Raw genomic sequence first — 15,084 nt, forward strand, 5'->3', positions numbered from 1 at the left:
AAAACACAAGGACACCAAGGACTTCCAGGACAGAAGTTGGTATTTCAAAAAAGTGGATTTGGGGTGAAATTAGCGGGGGTAGAAAAGATTAAGGTTTTGGATGGGGGAAGATAAGAGATGGTGGTGAACAGCTGTTTTAAAGACCTGGAGGGTGGAGTGGGATTGAAGACAGTGAGGGAGTTTGTTCCAGAGGCAGAAGAAAAGAGGAATGAAGGACTGAAGGTGAGCAGAGAGTCTTGATTTTGGCAGTTTAACCATAAGAGGGTTGCAGGCAGATCTTGTGCGACCTGGAGGAATATTTGGGGGACATAGCCCAGAGAGAGCTGGGGGGGGGGGGGGAGGGGGGGCAAGGCCAGAGAGGAGCCGGTAGAAGACGGAAAGACCACCAACCTGCCTGCGGTGAGTGAGTGAAAGGCCCTTGGAGTTCGCTTCATCGCGGGAGATTCCAATGATTCTGAACGCTTTGGTTTCAACAGCGTGAAGACGAGCTAGGTGTGAGGCAGGAGCACCAGCCCAGAGGGGAGAGCAGTATTCCATTGAGCTGCGGATGAAAGCCTTGTATGTGGTGAGGAGCTCAGGTGTGCCAAGGAAGGACTTCGCACGACGGAGGATGCCCAGTCGGCGACTGGCTTTGGAGGCCAGATTTGAAATGTGGTTTTCCCAGGAAAGATCATGGCAGATAGTGAGACCCAAAAGCTTGAGTGACAGAACTTCTTGGAGGGGATTATTCAGAAAGTGGATGGGGGGGTTGTCCAGTCGGTCTTTTCGGAGAGACATCGTAAGAGTGTGAGATTTGTCAGGATTGAAAGACATGTTCCACTTGTTTGCCCAGTCTGTGATTTTGTCCAGGTCTGCAGAGACTGAGGAGGCTGCAGACTGCCGATCTGAGGGATGAGGAATGGAGCGACAGAGATTAGAGTCATCAGCAAAGAGATAGAGAGGATTTTCAAGAGAGTCAGAGAGATCATTGATGAAGACCAGAAAAAGCACAGGGCCCAGAACACTGCCTTGGGGAACTCCAGCATGAACAGGAAGAGGAGATGAGAGAAACCCATTCAGGGCCACACGTTGACTATGACTAGAGAGGAAGTCCGCCAGACATGCATGGAGATTTCCATGGATACCAAAGGAGGAGAGTATGGTGAGCAGGGCGGGGTGCCAGACATGATATGTCAAGGGAGACAGCTCTAATTTCTTGTTTGGCATTGAGGACCTCCATCCATTGTTGAGAAAGCAGAAGCAGCATGTCCAGAGTAGAGTGACCAGGTCTGAAACCAAATTGATGATCAGACATCAAGCCATTGGAGAAAAGGAAAGATTTCATATCCGAAGCAATGATGGATTCCATGACTTTGCTGATAATTGGGAGAAGGCTGATTGGTCTGTAGTTGCTAGGTTCTGTTTTTGCACCTTTTTTGTGCAAAGCGGTGATGTTGGCTGATTTCCAAGCAGATGGCAGATGATCTTGAGCAAAAGAGAGGGTGAAGAGAACAGAGAGAGGGAGTGAAAGAGCGGAATAACAGGATTTTAGGACCCGTGGGCTGATGCCGTCAGGTCCAGTTGCAGAATCAGAGTTGAGGGTTGACAGAAACCTTTCCACCTTGTCAGGAGGAAAAGACACAGAGTGCAAGAGCAGCTGGGTACGACTGGGTACGGTGGGTACAGAGAGGGATGGGTTTGAGACACAAGATTTAGAGGCAAACACAGAGTTGAGGCATTCAGCTTTTTCACGTGCGGAGTCAGCCGTGTAGCCGTTTGAGGTGAGGGAGGGGATGGAGGGGATGGAGGGGGAACAAACACCAGAAACAGATTTGACCAGACGCCACCATGATTTGGAAGAGGGAGACAGATAAGAGAGTTCGGAACGTTCGGAAAGAGATAATTCGAAGTTTTTGAAAACTCCAAGGAATGTTTCACCCAGATGTTATGCAATTCTAATTTGAGGAACTCCCTCTAGTCTGTCTTCGATTTCTAATCTAAGAATAGAAGAAAATGTCATCCTAGTGTTTAACAGGACAGGCAGGGAAATGGATTTAAAGAGTATGCCATTATGGGAGAGGAAGTATCCGGGTAAGTACACACACATACGGAAGTATCCGGGTAATTACACATTTTTCTAGCAAACAGGATAAGGTTGATACGAGGAAAAGATAACATTCATATGACTCCTTTATCTGTTGCGGGATGAAAACAAAACGAGCTGCAAGCAGCGTTTTTTAATAACATCAAACTCAGAAACATTGAAAATTTACTCCAAAAGTAAATCATTGCCTTCAGTGGGACAAAGATTTTGAATGTACGAAATAATTTACTGAGTGTTACTGAGTGAAATAATAATAATTTACTGTAATAAGTGTCTTACAATTTTAAGGACTTTCTGTTCAACTTTCGGACTAATCAAACATTTTGCAACTTCCTCAAAACCAAAACTCTCACCTTGACCACTTTTGTCTCTCGCGTGATTGCTAGCCGCCACTGTCCGAGGAGTTGCAGCAACATTCGCAGAGCACCTTCCAGCAACCCGGATTGTGCATCAGGCAGCTCACGTAGAGTGAAAGCAATAAATGCCGAGATAATATCCGAACGCCAAGCTGCAAAACCTTGCACTAGGCTCTGAAGGCTGCTGTAGGCCAGGCCACGCAGCTCTTCGTCCACATGAGTCGTCAGTCTAAGTGATGACATGAATGATATGATATCATCAATAGCAGGTTTTTGTTTTTCCTTTAAAGTCAAGTTGGCTGGACAGTAATACAAATTTTGGACTTGCATGGTCATCAAAGATCAATCCACTCCAGTTTCAAGAAGGATTTTTGTTACCAACAAAGACAAATATCTCATATAACAAAAAGTAATAACCAAATGGACCTAGCTTTTACCGGGAAAGCATCTCGAGAAATTCAGGGCGGTTCATTCCATCCGGGATGAGGCGAGGAATGGCAGCAACACATGTCCGAAACAACTCTATTTTTGGCTTTCTCTCCCCCCTGCAAGAAGAGAACATGACAGTAAAAAAAAAAGAGATATCAAACTTTTAACAGCTCAATCAACAACAAACAACAACAGGCATTTTAAGGCCATTTTCCCTGCAAGAGTGGAGGTTAGCCTTGCGGGCCCCATGACATTCTTCTCCATTTTGCCCTATTTTCCACATCTCCCCTTGTTAACCCCCCCCCCCCCTTGCCCGCATTTCTTCTTCCACAACCTTCAGCCAAGTCTTTCGTGGTCTTCCCCGTCCTCTACTTCCTTCTACATTCATTTCCATCGCTCTTCTCAACCAGTCACTTTCATCCTTCCTCAACACATGACCAAACCATCTCAACCTGTTTCTCTTCACAGCATCCATCACAGGCTCTATTCCCATCATCTTTCGCAATTCATCATTTGTCTTCCTCTCTCTCAACGATACTCCACACATCCACCGAACCATTCGCATTTCCACCCTTTTCAGCCTTCGTTGCTGCTCTACGTTCATTACCCATGTCTCGCTCAAATAAATCATAACACTTCTCACACATGCAGCATGCACCTTTCCCTTCAGCTTCAATGACACTCCACTCCTCGTCAGCACGCCACTCAGTTCCTGAAACTTCTTCCATGCACATCTCACTCCAGCAACCGTTGCCGAGTCTGATCCACCTTCTCCATTCAGCATGTCTCCTAGGTAGCAAAATGTTTTCACACCTTCCAGCTTCACAACGTCTCCAAGACCCAACTCAACATTTCCTCCATCTGCAGCTCCATTTGTGCACACCTTACACTTTAATGTCGCTGCCACTGGTTAATGACCCTCTCAGACCACAACATTTTTGATGAACCCACTCAACGCACATTGTACATTGAATGGAATTCACTCCGACACCCTTCATGCACACAGCACACGGCCACTTCCCAGTTCTTTCCACCTCACCACATGCTTTACCACTTGCCATCACCTTCGTCTTTCCAATATTCACTTTCAGACCTTTTGTCTCCATAGATTCCTTCCACTTGTTCATCTTCTCCTTCAGTCAAACCATACTCTCCCCAATCAACACCAGATTATCTGCAAACAACAACTCCCACGGTAAACCCTCCTTTACGTTCTGAGCCAGCACCTCCATCACAGCTACAAATAGTAGTGGACTTAGTACCGACCCCTGATGCACTCCCACCTTCACCTCAAACTCACCACTGTTCCCGTCCTTCGTCCTTACAGCTGTGCACGCTCTCTCTCGTACATTGCCATCACTACTCTGATCAACCATTCCTCCACTGCTAACTTCCTCAATGCCCATAACAGCTTAATCATCTAGAGCAAATAATATAAATAACCAAGAAAGTATGAAATGAATAACCAATACGGGTCCAGGTCGCATCTGAGTAATAGGAACACCATTTTATCGTAATACCACAGTACAGGCAAGAAGATTACACCAAGTGGATTTGATGGTGAATAATAATTAAGGATGGTAGTTATAATAAGCGATTGCAGTTTATCCTTTCAGACAGTTCCAAAAAACATTGGAAACCAAGCATTTTCAACATGGTCGGAATGGTCCAAATGGGATATCATTTTCAAGGGAATTGTATGTAGTTTCCAAATATGGAGATGATAAATGAGATTTCCGAGGAAAAAAATTAATAAATATATGATAGCAATCATTTGCTTACAAGATTTTCTTATAATTGTTAGTGATACCAATGTCTTGATTTTAACCAAACAAAATGCGTGGAAGTGACCTGAAGTTGATGTTTGATTCGGTGGATATGTGTAGGTGTCAGGGATTTCATGCAAGTAATATCCTGACAGGGGCAGCAGTGGTCCACGGTGAACAAACACTGTGCTATTTTTCTGATACAGCACTTGCCGGTTGCTTAGCAAACTGCTGGCCTTCTGGCTTGGGGAACTGTTTCGATAATATCCCTTGGATCCCTTGGATCCCTTGACCGACCATGGACAAACATTCTTTCTCAAGGCAACTTAACTTGGCAAAGATCCTTAATGCAGAGGCATGACTGAATCTTATATTGGCCTGTCCACTGTTGTGTATAAGACTGAAATAGTTTCCCATGAGAAATAGCTGTTCCTTTGTGAGGCAAAGCACAGCTTGTTGTTCAGAATTCCTTTGCCGGGGAGAGTATATAAACCGGTTGCTGGCCATAGCTTTTAAGAAATTGTGGATTGCTGTGAGGGCATTGATGTTGCTGTACCGTTGCAGTGGTGTTACTCGCTTACACGCCAAACATATTTCTTCCATGCATGTACTGTTAATAAATCTTTTGTAAACTGTCCGAGCTCGACAAGGTGCTTATTCCTGGTGGGGAGTCTGATGCCTTCGACAAATTGGCGACGAGGATGGGATACATCCAGAGGGGGGAGAGAGGAGTTTGCGGCTCGGTGGCAGCAAGGTTTCCGGGCGCCTAGTAAAAAGGTGAGAACTTTCTCAGTAAATCGGTATCTTGCTGCCATCGAGTGGAGGATTCTGTTTTGGCCCGATCTCTGGCGTGTAGCCGAATTAAAAGGTAAAAGGGAACGGACAATGTGCAAAGATTTGTTAAAGATAAGGAGGTAAGATTCAAGTGGCTTGGGGCCCGAGCAATTGAGTGCTTCCAGGAGGCTTGGGTAATAGCCTGGACACTCGAACGCGTTGCGAGTGTTTTAAAGAGGCAGGCTTGTGAGGCAGCCCACACTCAGATACGTAGAGGTCCGGGAGGAGTGTTATACTTGGACGCAGTGCGAGGGTTTCAATAATGCAGGCTTGAGAGACAGTCTGTACACTCGCACACGTGCCCTGGACACCCTGCTGAGGGGACAGTAAAAAGGCAGGCTTTAGAGAAAGCCTGGGTACTCAGCCTTGAGGACCTGAACAACGGCAACACTCTACGGGTATTGCCGTGCACCCATCAGTGGGTTAAGCCAGATAAGAGGCGCCCCCTTAAACCTAACCGGTTGCGAAGCAAGGGAAATAATACCAGCAAGTTGGGTAATGGACAAGGAACATCTGGTGTCCCGGATCTCCCAGAGGACGGGCCAGCCACGGAATATATGTTTAAGAAACATGGGAAGAAAGCCATAAGGGATTTGGAACTATGGAACGCATGGACGCAGAAGAGCAAGAATAGCAAATTGGTGTTCCCGATCGAGGGGACGTTTAAGTGTGAATGCATTGAAAGTTGACGCGAGGTATTGAGCAGAAAGGAGAAGACAGTGATCACCAAATCCAAGGTACACTGGGAGCCATTCGGCTGGTGGGCTGAGGAATGTCTCCATCGAGAGGATCGATGCTGTAAAGGCCAGTTTGAGGGGAAGACTTCAAAATGCACAGGATACCATAGAAGAAGTGCAAAATATGCTGGCGGCAGTACGACAGGTAGTCATGACAGGGCCTCCCCCACAGGGAGCAAGACCAGTGGAGATGACAGAACCGCGAGGGAGATCAGCCCAGCTAGGGCCAGGGGTGGCTGGGAATCCACACTGAGCCATGATCACAGAACTAGCACAAATAATGGAATAAGAGAGAGGGCCCGAACCGGTCGCCTCAGCAGTGGCGGCCGCAGCTCCGATGGCCGAGGTCCGGGCCCCGCCTCCCCTTGCCTACCCCTCCGTCCCTTCCACGACACCCTTTTTCCCCCACCAACCCATTCGGTAGCTCATTCGCTATGCACCCTTCGTTAGTAGGGGGCCAGATGGGAATAGCAGACATATGATCCACGGAGGGACCCGCTCCCTTACTAACAATGCCAATGCGCGAAATAGGGCTGAAACCAGATCCAGAAGCGGCCAGAGGCCAGGTCACGCATAGAGTACACGTACCATGGAAGGAAACTGAGTTGACCAAGATGGAACGAACTATGAAATCCCTGTTAACAGAACCACACCTAGTGAGGGTGACATTAGCTGAATGGTTCTTAAGTCACAACCTTAATCACCGGGACATAGGAATAATGTGTAACCACGTGCTTCGAGCCGGGGTTTCGTGACAGGCGAAGTTAACTGCCAACTGGCCGGAGGAGCGAAGGGTAGGCCAGGTGGATGCGGACTGGAGAGCCCTGGTCAATACCCTTTTCAATGCGATATGGGATGAGCTTCGGCCACCCGACCAAGATTGGGATAAGGTTTATAAAACAAGCGTTACGCCTAGGTCCCCCGTCGGGGAAGTGATGTGAGTTGACAAAGTGGACCACGCAGAAAATATGCTATGATGTGATATTTCGCTCACAAGGGTCAGACAAACATGGAGGCGGCCATCTTGGATTTTGACGTGGCGACCCAATTTTCAATAGCGTTCTTCCTTATGCCTAGATACACCCACACACCAGAAGGTACTTCGCTTATTTTTCAAGATATTTCGCTCACAAGGTTCAGACATATATATGGTGGCGGCCGTCCTGGATTTTGATGTGGCGACCCACTTTACAATAGCGGTCTTCCTTATGCCGAGATACACCCACACACCAAATTAGAAGTTGGTACTTCGCTTATCTTTCAAGATATTCTTCTCACAAGATTCAGACATACATGGCGGCGGCCATCTTGGATTTTGACGTGGCGACCCAATTTTAAACAGCGTTCTTCCGTGTGCCTAGATACACCCACACACCAGATTAGAAGTTGGTACTTCGCTTATTTTTCGAGATATTTCGCTCACAAGGTTCAGACATATATATGGTGGCGGCCATCTTGGATTTTGACGTGGCAGCCCAATTTTCAATAGCGTTCTTCCTTATGGCGAGATACACCCACACACCAAATTAGAAGTTGGTACTTCGCTTATTTTTCAAGATATTCATCTCACAAGTGTCGGACATACATCGTGGCGGCCATCTTGGATTTTGACGTGGCGACCCAATTTTCAATAGCGTTCGTCCTTATGCCGAGATACACCCAAACACCAGATTAGAAGTTGGTACTTCGCTTATTTTTCAAGATATTCATCTCACAAGGTTCAGACATACATGGCGGTAGCCATCTTGGATTTTGACGTGGCGACCCAATTTTCAATAGTGTTCTTCCTTATGCCTAGATACACCCACACACCAGATTAGAAGTTGGTACTTCGCTTATTTTTCAAGATATGCAGGTTACAAGGTTCAGACATACATGGCATCAGACATTCATGGCGGCGGCCATCTTGGATTTTGACGTGGCGACCCAATTTTAAACAGCGTTTTGATTGTGCCTAGATACACCCACACACCAGATTAGAAGTTGGTACTTCGCTTATTTTTCAAGATATTTCGCTCACAAGGTTCAGGCATATATATGGTGGCGGCCATCTTGGATTTTGACGTGGCGACCCAATTTTCAATAGCGTTCTTCCTTATGCCGAGATACACCCACACACCAGATTAGACGTTGGTACTTCGCTTATTTTTCCGAGATATTTCGCTCACAAGTTTCAGACATATATATGGTGGCGGCCATCTTGGATTTTGACGTGGCGACCCAATTTTCAATAGCTTTCGTCCTTATGGCGAGATACACCCACACACCAAATTAGAAGTTGGTACTTCGCTTATTTTTCAAGATATTCATCTCACAAGGTTCAGACATACATGGCGGCGGCCATCTTGGATTTTGACGTGGCGACCCAATTTTCAATAGCGTTCTTCCTTATGCCTAGATACACCCACACACCAGATTAGAAGTTGGTACATTCGCTTATTTTTCAAGATATGCAGGTTACAAGGTTCAGACATACATGGCATCAGACATACATGGCGGCGGCCATCTTGGATTTTGACGTGCATTGCACCCACACACCAAATTCGAATGCGGGCCTTTGCATACGCATGCACGCATGCACGCCCGCACGCACGGACGGACGGATGGACACACGGACGGAGGGGAAAGCCATAGTCCCCTTTTCGCTCCGCTGAGCGACGGGGGACAATTACCCAGCGAAAGGATGAGAGGGCCAGTGACTTCTTGGACCGATTAACACGGGCTTTAGTCATTCATGGGGATTTGCAGATGTAGCGATTATTCCGCAAATTCTGCTCACAAGTTTGTTTATGGAGGGACTTTTACCTCCTGTCCGAAAACATTTGAAGTATGTGATGCTCGGTTGGAGGGCACAGAGAGCGAATGAGTTATGTGAGGCCGCCAACCAAAGTCAGGCTCGGACAGAACGCAAAGGTCGAGATAAAGGAAGAGATGTTACAGATGATGGTACAAGAGCAAATGGCCAGCGGGGCGAGAAAGGGCCAAGCCCCCAAGTATTGGCAAAAACAGCAGGAGGATTCACATAGTGATGGTACAGATACCCCAGGGTTTCCGCCCGAGAGCTTCGGCCAATCATGGGCAGTGGCGGCCAGCCCCGCTTAACAAAGCCGCGAGGGAGTACCCCACAGTGCCCCCATAGTGGTCAGGACAGGTGCCCGGGCAGGTGGTGCCCTTGGCACCTCCTTTGCCATTCGGAACATGCTTCCAATTCGGACAGGTGGTACACTGGAAGAGGGATTGCCCTAAAGGGAAACAGGGTGGCCAGAGACGGAGGAGGGGAGGTAGGCAGCAGCAGCAGGGCCAGGCGTACACCCCTGGTCCGCAACGATATTGACTGGAAAAGGGTGGCCCCTCCACCATCTGCCCCCTCCTTAAAGGAGCACCTTCAGACGAGACGACCTACAATCTGAGGGTGAATGGTAAGCCAATGCCATTTCTCGTAGACATTGGAGCGACCCGTTCGACGATTCGGGCAGACACATTGCCTGGCACGCTGGTGTCAGGAAAACAGGTAAAGATAATTGGAGTGTCTGGACATAGTGAAAGTATCCCGCTATCGGAAGAACTAACAATACAATGCGGACCGTGGGAGGAGCGACATGCTTTCCTTTTGGCTGAAAACACTCCGGTAAATTGATTAGGACGGGACTTGTTGTGCAAGCTAGGTTGTGTTGTGTGCCGTTCCCCGGATGGTGTGTATTTAGAAATGCCCCATGAGAATAGGTCAGAGGTTCTATGCATGTTGATGCAGCCCACCTTAGAGGTATGGTGGTGGAGGATTGTTACCCCTGACATTAGGAAAACAATTGAGCACGCAGTACAGCAGTGTTCGGGGCCCTGTGCTTTTTCTGGTCTTCATCAATGATCTCTCTTTTTTCATCATCAAACAATCATCAAACAATCAATCAATGATCATCAAACGTTTCCCAGTGTGTACCCTGGATTAGAATAGGTACACCGTATCCCTGCATGTCGTAAGAGACGACTAAGAGGGTTGGCGTCAGGAAGGGCATCCGGCCATAAAAACATTGCCTCAAAAAGTGAACCATGAGAATTACAACTACATATGGGCAGGGTACAGCCCGAAGTGGAGATCGGTCTCTGAAGTTTGGGACATGGAATGTAGGGACATTGACAGGGAGATCAGGAGAAGTGGTGGAAGTATTGGTCAGAAGAAGAGTGGACATATGTTGTGTGCAAGAGACGAGATGGAAGGGAAGTGGTGTGAGAATGGTGAAGGGTAGGCAGGGACAGAAATACAAGTTTGTGCGGCAAGGGTGCCCGGAGGGCGTGAATGGTGTTGGTGTCCTGTTTTCTGAGGAGTTTGTAGACAGTGTGGTGAGTGTGACTAGAGTGAGTGATAGGTTGATGATGGTGAAAATGATGATTGGAAAGCTCTTGGTGAACGTCATCTCGGGATATGCTCCGCAGGTTGGTCGGAGCGGTGAAGAGAAGGACAAGTTCTGGTGTGCGGTAGAGAAGCTCATGGAAAACATGAAAGATGAGGAAGTTGTTGTGGTAGGAGGAGACCTAATGGACATGTGGGAAGGAGTATGGACGGTTATGAGGGAGTTCATGGGGGTTACGGATATGGTGTGAGAAATGGAGAAGGTGAAAGGATTTTGGAGTTTGCTGATGGAGCTGATTTGTTGATTTGTAACACTCAGTTCCAGAAAGGGGATAATAAGCTTGTTACATACACGTCAGGTGGGTCGACGACAACCGTTGACTACCTGATGGTGCGTAGGCGAGAGAGGGGGCACCTCCGGGACACAAAGGTGATCCCGGGGGAGGAGGCTGTTTAACAGCACCACTTGGTTGTCTGCGACATAAGGGTGAAAGGTGCGAGGAGAGCTCGGCGGGTGAAGTACCAACCGAGAATGAAGGTGTGGAGGTTGAAACAGGTGACAGTAAGGGAGGCATTAAAAGAGAGGCTGAGTAGGGTCGAGGATGATGTGGTTGAGCTTGAAAGTGGTTGGATGTCAATGAAAGCTAGTCTGTTGGGAGCAGTTGGTGAGGTATGTGGATGGACAAAAGGACCACCGAGGCACTCGGAAACATGGTGGTGGGATGATGAAGTTGGAAAGAGGATTGACGAGAAGAGGAAGAAGTTCAAGGAGTGTCAGAAAGCGAAAGATACGGGAGCAGAAACAGCAGAGCATGAAAGTTATAAGGCAGCCAAGAAGGCTGCAAAGAAAGAGGTAGCAAAGGCACAGGAGGCATGTAGGAAAATGTTCGGAGAACGGTTGGATTCGGAAGAGGATCAGAGAGCAGTATTCAGGATTGCAAAGCAGATAGCGAAAGAGAGGTGTGACGTGATGGGGGTGAGTTGCTTGAAGGATGAAGTGGTACAAATCGTTGTGGACCCAGATGGAATTAAAGGAAGATGGAAAAGATATATGGAAATGCTGTTGAATACAGAGAATGAATGGGATGGCAACATAGAGAGTAACCCAGTTTTCGGACCGGCAGAGAAGATAACTGAGAAGGAAGTTGAGGAAGCGATAAAAGCAATGAAGAGTAGAAAAGCGGGAGGGCCGACGGGAGTTGTGGGAGATATGTTGAAGGCAGCAGGAAGTTGGGGTGTGAAGAGAATGACAGAGATCTGTAATCTGGTGGTGAAAGAAGGCCGCATTCCAGTGGTTTGGGAACTGAGTACCCTCGTCCCTCTATACAAGGGGAAAGGTGACCCTCTGGAGCAGGGGTCGGCAACCTTAGGCACGCGTGCCACCATTGGCACGCGGCAGCGTAATCATTGGCACACTGGCGAAAGCAGTGCCCTCTCCGCTGCATGCCAAATCACTTCTTGAACAGCCATTGGCTGTTGCGCGTGTTGCACTATAATAGTATTCCGGTGTGATTGTGCAGGGTGATGAGGTAGATGGATCAGAGCAGAGTCACCATTCCAATTCCAAATTCTTTCACTGGAATAATAATCAAAGATGCACAACATGAGATGCCGGCCTGGCGCATTCAAACACAATATTCGCGGCAACAGGATGTGCTGTAAGAACAGTGGTGTTGTTCACAGCAGATGGTCCGAGGCTGCATCTCCACTCATTATTATTATTCGGACTGGTTTCTGAGTTTTAATATTAATCTCATCATTATTCTGAATTGTATAATAATCGTAGATATAAAATAGGAGATGTAGGCTTGGTGCCTTCCGATACGCCGTTCATGGCAACCTGAGGTGGTGTAAGAGCAACTGTTGTTAACATCCGGTGGTCAGCGGTTGCATCTCCACTCTTTATCATTCAGGCTGCCTTCTGCGTTTTAATATTAATCTCGTCATTATTTTGAGTTTTTTTTATGGGGTGGTAGTAATGAAAATGGGGGTAGTAGTTTTTCTCGTAACACGCGGCCTGTCTTATTTAGTTTGATTGACGGTACGGCCTCCCGCTCACATTTACCACAGGAATTGCAGTGAAGCGGTTCAGGTTCGGTAAAAAAAACCACCTTTAGAGGCCATTTTTCCCCGCAAGCGGGGGTTGGCCTTTTTCGGGGACCGTGGTTGTTGTTGTTTTTTGGTCCCCTTTTTGAAGCAATGTTTTACGGCCGGGTGCCCTTCCTGCCGCCAACCCTGTTTGTCGCCTTTTTACGACACACAGGGAATTACCAGTGAACTGGTACTCAAGGTTCGGTAGATGTTCGGTAAATGTTTCTTTAAAATGTTGTTGCAATGCATATGGCCTATATGGATGGAATAAAATTCCATGTCTGTTGGAAATATTTTTTTGATGTGGTGTCATAATTAAACTTAATGTTGAACTTAATGTTGATATGGCACATGAATTAACAAGAACATTTCAAACTGGCACTTCATGTCAAAAAGGTTGCCGACCCCTGCTCTAGAGTGTGGCTCGTACCGAGCGATAAAGTTATTGGAGCATGGAATGAAGGTATTGGAAAGGGTGTTGGAGAGGAGGATAAGGAAGAAAGTGAAGATCAACGAAATGCAGTTTGGATTTATGCCAGGAAGAGGACCGACAGACGTGCTTTTTATTGTGAGGCAGTTGCAGGAGAAGTACATGGAGAAGAGGAAGAAGTTGTTTCTTGGGTTTGTTGATCTGGAGAAAGCATTCGATAGGGTTCCTCGCAAAGTATTGACATGGGCAATGAGGAAGTTAGGAGTGGAGGAATGGTTGATCAGAGTAGTGATGGCAATGTACAAAAGAGCGCGCACAGCTGTAAGGACGAAGGAAGGGAACAGTAGTGAGTTTGAGGTGAAGGAGGTCATGAAGCATCAGGGGTCGGTACTAAGTCCACTACTATTTGTAGCTGTGATGGAGGTGCTGGCTCAGAACGGAAAGGAGGGTTTACCGTGGGAGTTGTTGTATGCAGATGATCTGGTGTTGGTTGCGGAAGGTATGGATGGACTGAAGGAAAAGATGAACAAGTGGAAGGAATGTATGGAGACAAAAGGTCTGAAGGTGAATATCGGAAAGACGAAGGTGATGGCAAGTGGTAAAGCATGTGGTGAGGTGGAAAGAACTGGGAAGTGGCCCTGTGCAGTGTGCAGGAAGGGTGTCGGAGTGAACTCCATTCAATGTACAATGTGCGCTGAGTGGGTTCATCAAAAATGTAGTGGTCTGAGAGGGTCATTAACCAGTGTGGCAGCTACATTCAAATGTAAGGTGTGCACAGAGGGAGCTGCAGATGGAGGAAATGTTGAGGTGGATCTTGGAGACGGCGTGAAGCTGGAAGGTGTGAAAACATTTTGCTACCTCGGAGACATGCTGAATGGAAAAGGTGGATCAGACTCGGCAACGGTTGCAAGAGTGAGATGTGCATGGAAGAAGTTTCGGGAACTGAGTGGCATGCTGATGAGGAGGGGAGTGTCGTTGAAGCTGAAGGGAAAGGTGTATGCTGCATGTGTGAGAAGTGTTATGATTTATTGGTGCGAGACATGGGTAATGAACGTAGAGCAGCAACGAAGGTTGGAAAGGGTGGAAATGCGAATGGTTCGATGGATGTGAGGAGTATCGTTGAGAGAGAGGAAGACAAATGATGAATTGCGAAAAATGATGGGAATAGAGCCTGTGATTGATGCTGTGAAGAGGAACAGGTTGAGATGGTTTGGTCATGTGTTGAGGAAGGATGAAAGTGACTGGTTGAGAAGAGTGATGGAAATGAATGTAGAAGGAAGTAGAGGACGGGGAAGACCGAGAAAGACTTGGCCAAAGGTGGTGGAAGAAGAAATGCGGGCAAGGGGGTTAACAAGGAGAGATGCAGAAAATAGGGCAAGATGGAGAAGATTGTCATGGAGACCGCAAGGGTAACCCCCGCTCTCGCAGGGAAAATGGCCTTAAAATGCATGTTGTTGTTGTTGTTGTTGTTGTATCAATGATCTCTCTGACTCTCTTGAAAATCCTGTCGACCTCTTTGCTGATGACTCCACTCTCTGCCGCTCCATTCCTCATCCCTCAGATTGGCAGTCTGCAGCCTCCTCACTCTCTGCAGACCTGGACAAAATCACAGACTGGTCAAACAAGTGGAACATGTCTTTCAATCCTGACAAATCCCACACTCTTACTATGTCTCTCCGAAAAGACCGACTGGACAACCCGACCATCTACTTTCTGAACAATCCTCTCCAAGAAGTTCTGTCACTCAAACTTTTGGATCTCACTATATGCCATGATCTTTCCTGGGAAAACCACATTTCCAAGATGGCCTCCAAAGCCCCTTTGGCAGCGATTACAGCCTCAAGTCTTCTTGAGTACGACGTGACAAGCTTTGCACACCTATATTTGGGGATTTTCTGCCATTCTTCTGTGCAGATCCTCTCAAGCTCTGTCAGGTTGGATGGGGACCTTCGGTGGACAGCCATTTTCAGGTCTCTCTAGAGATGTTCGATTGGGTTCAAGTCAGGGCCC

General features: G+C 47.3%; 1 protein-coding gene across 9 annotated transcripts in view; it reads right to left on the reverse strand.

Moving 5' to 3' along the window:
• LOC137426021 (protein furry homolog-like) overlaps positions 1-15,084 on the reverse strand; it is a 417,549-nt gene that overhangs the window by 150,865 nt on the left and 251,600 nt on the right. For all 9 annotated transcript variants that reach the window (XM_068114742.2, XM_078776948.1, XM_078776949.1 and 6 more), the window contains 2 exons: positions 2,877-2,984; positions 2,437-2,668 (listed from right to left, as the gene is read on the reverse strand). In XM_068114742.2, coding sequence (XP_067970843.2) covers positions 2,437-2,668; positions 2,877-2,984 — 340 coding nt within the window. The remainder of the gene's footprint in view (positions 1-2,436; positions 2,669-2,876; positions 2,985-15,084) is intronic.

This window comes from Myxine glutinosa, chromosome 4 (assembly GCF_964187855.1).
Source record: "Myxine glutinosa chromosome 4, kmMyxGlut1.1, whole genome shotgun sequence".
NCBI lineage: Eukaryota > Metazoa > Chordata > Myxini > Myxiniformes > Myxinidae > Myxine > Myxine glutinosa.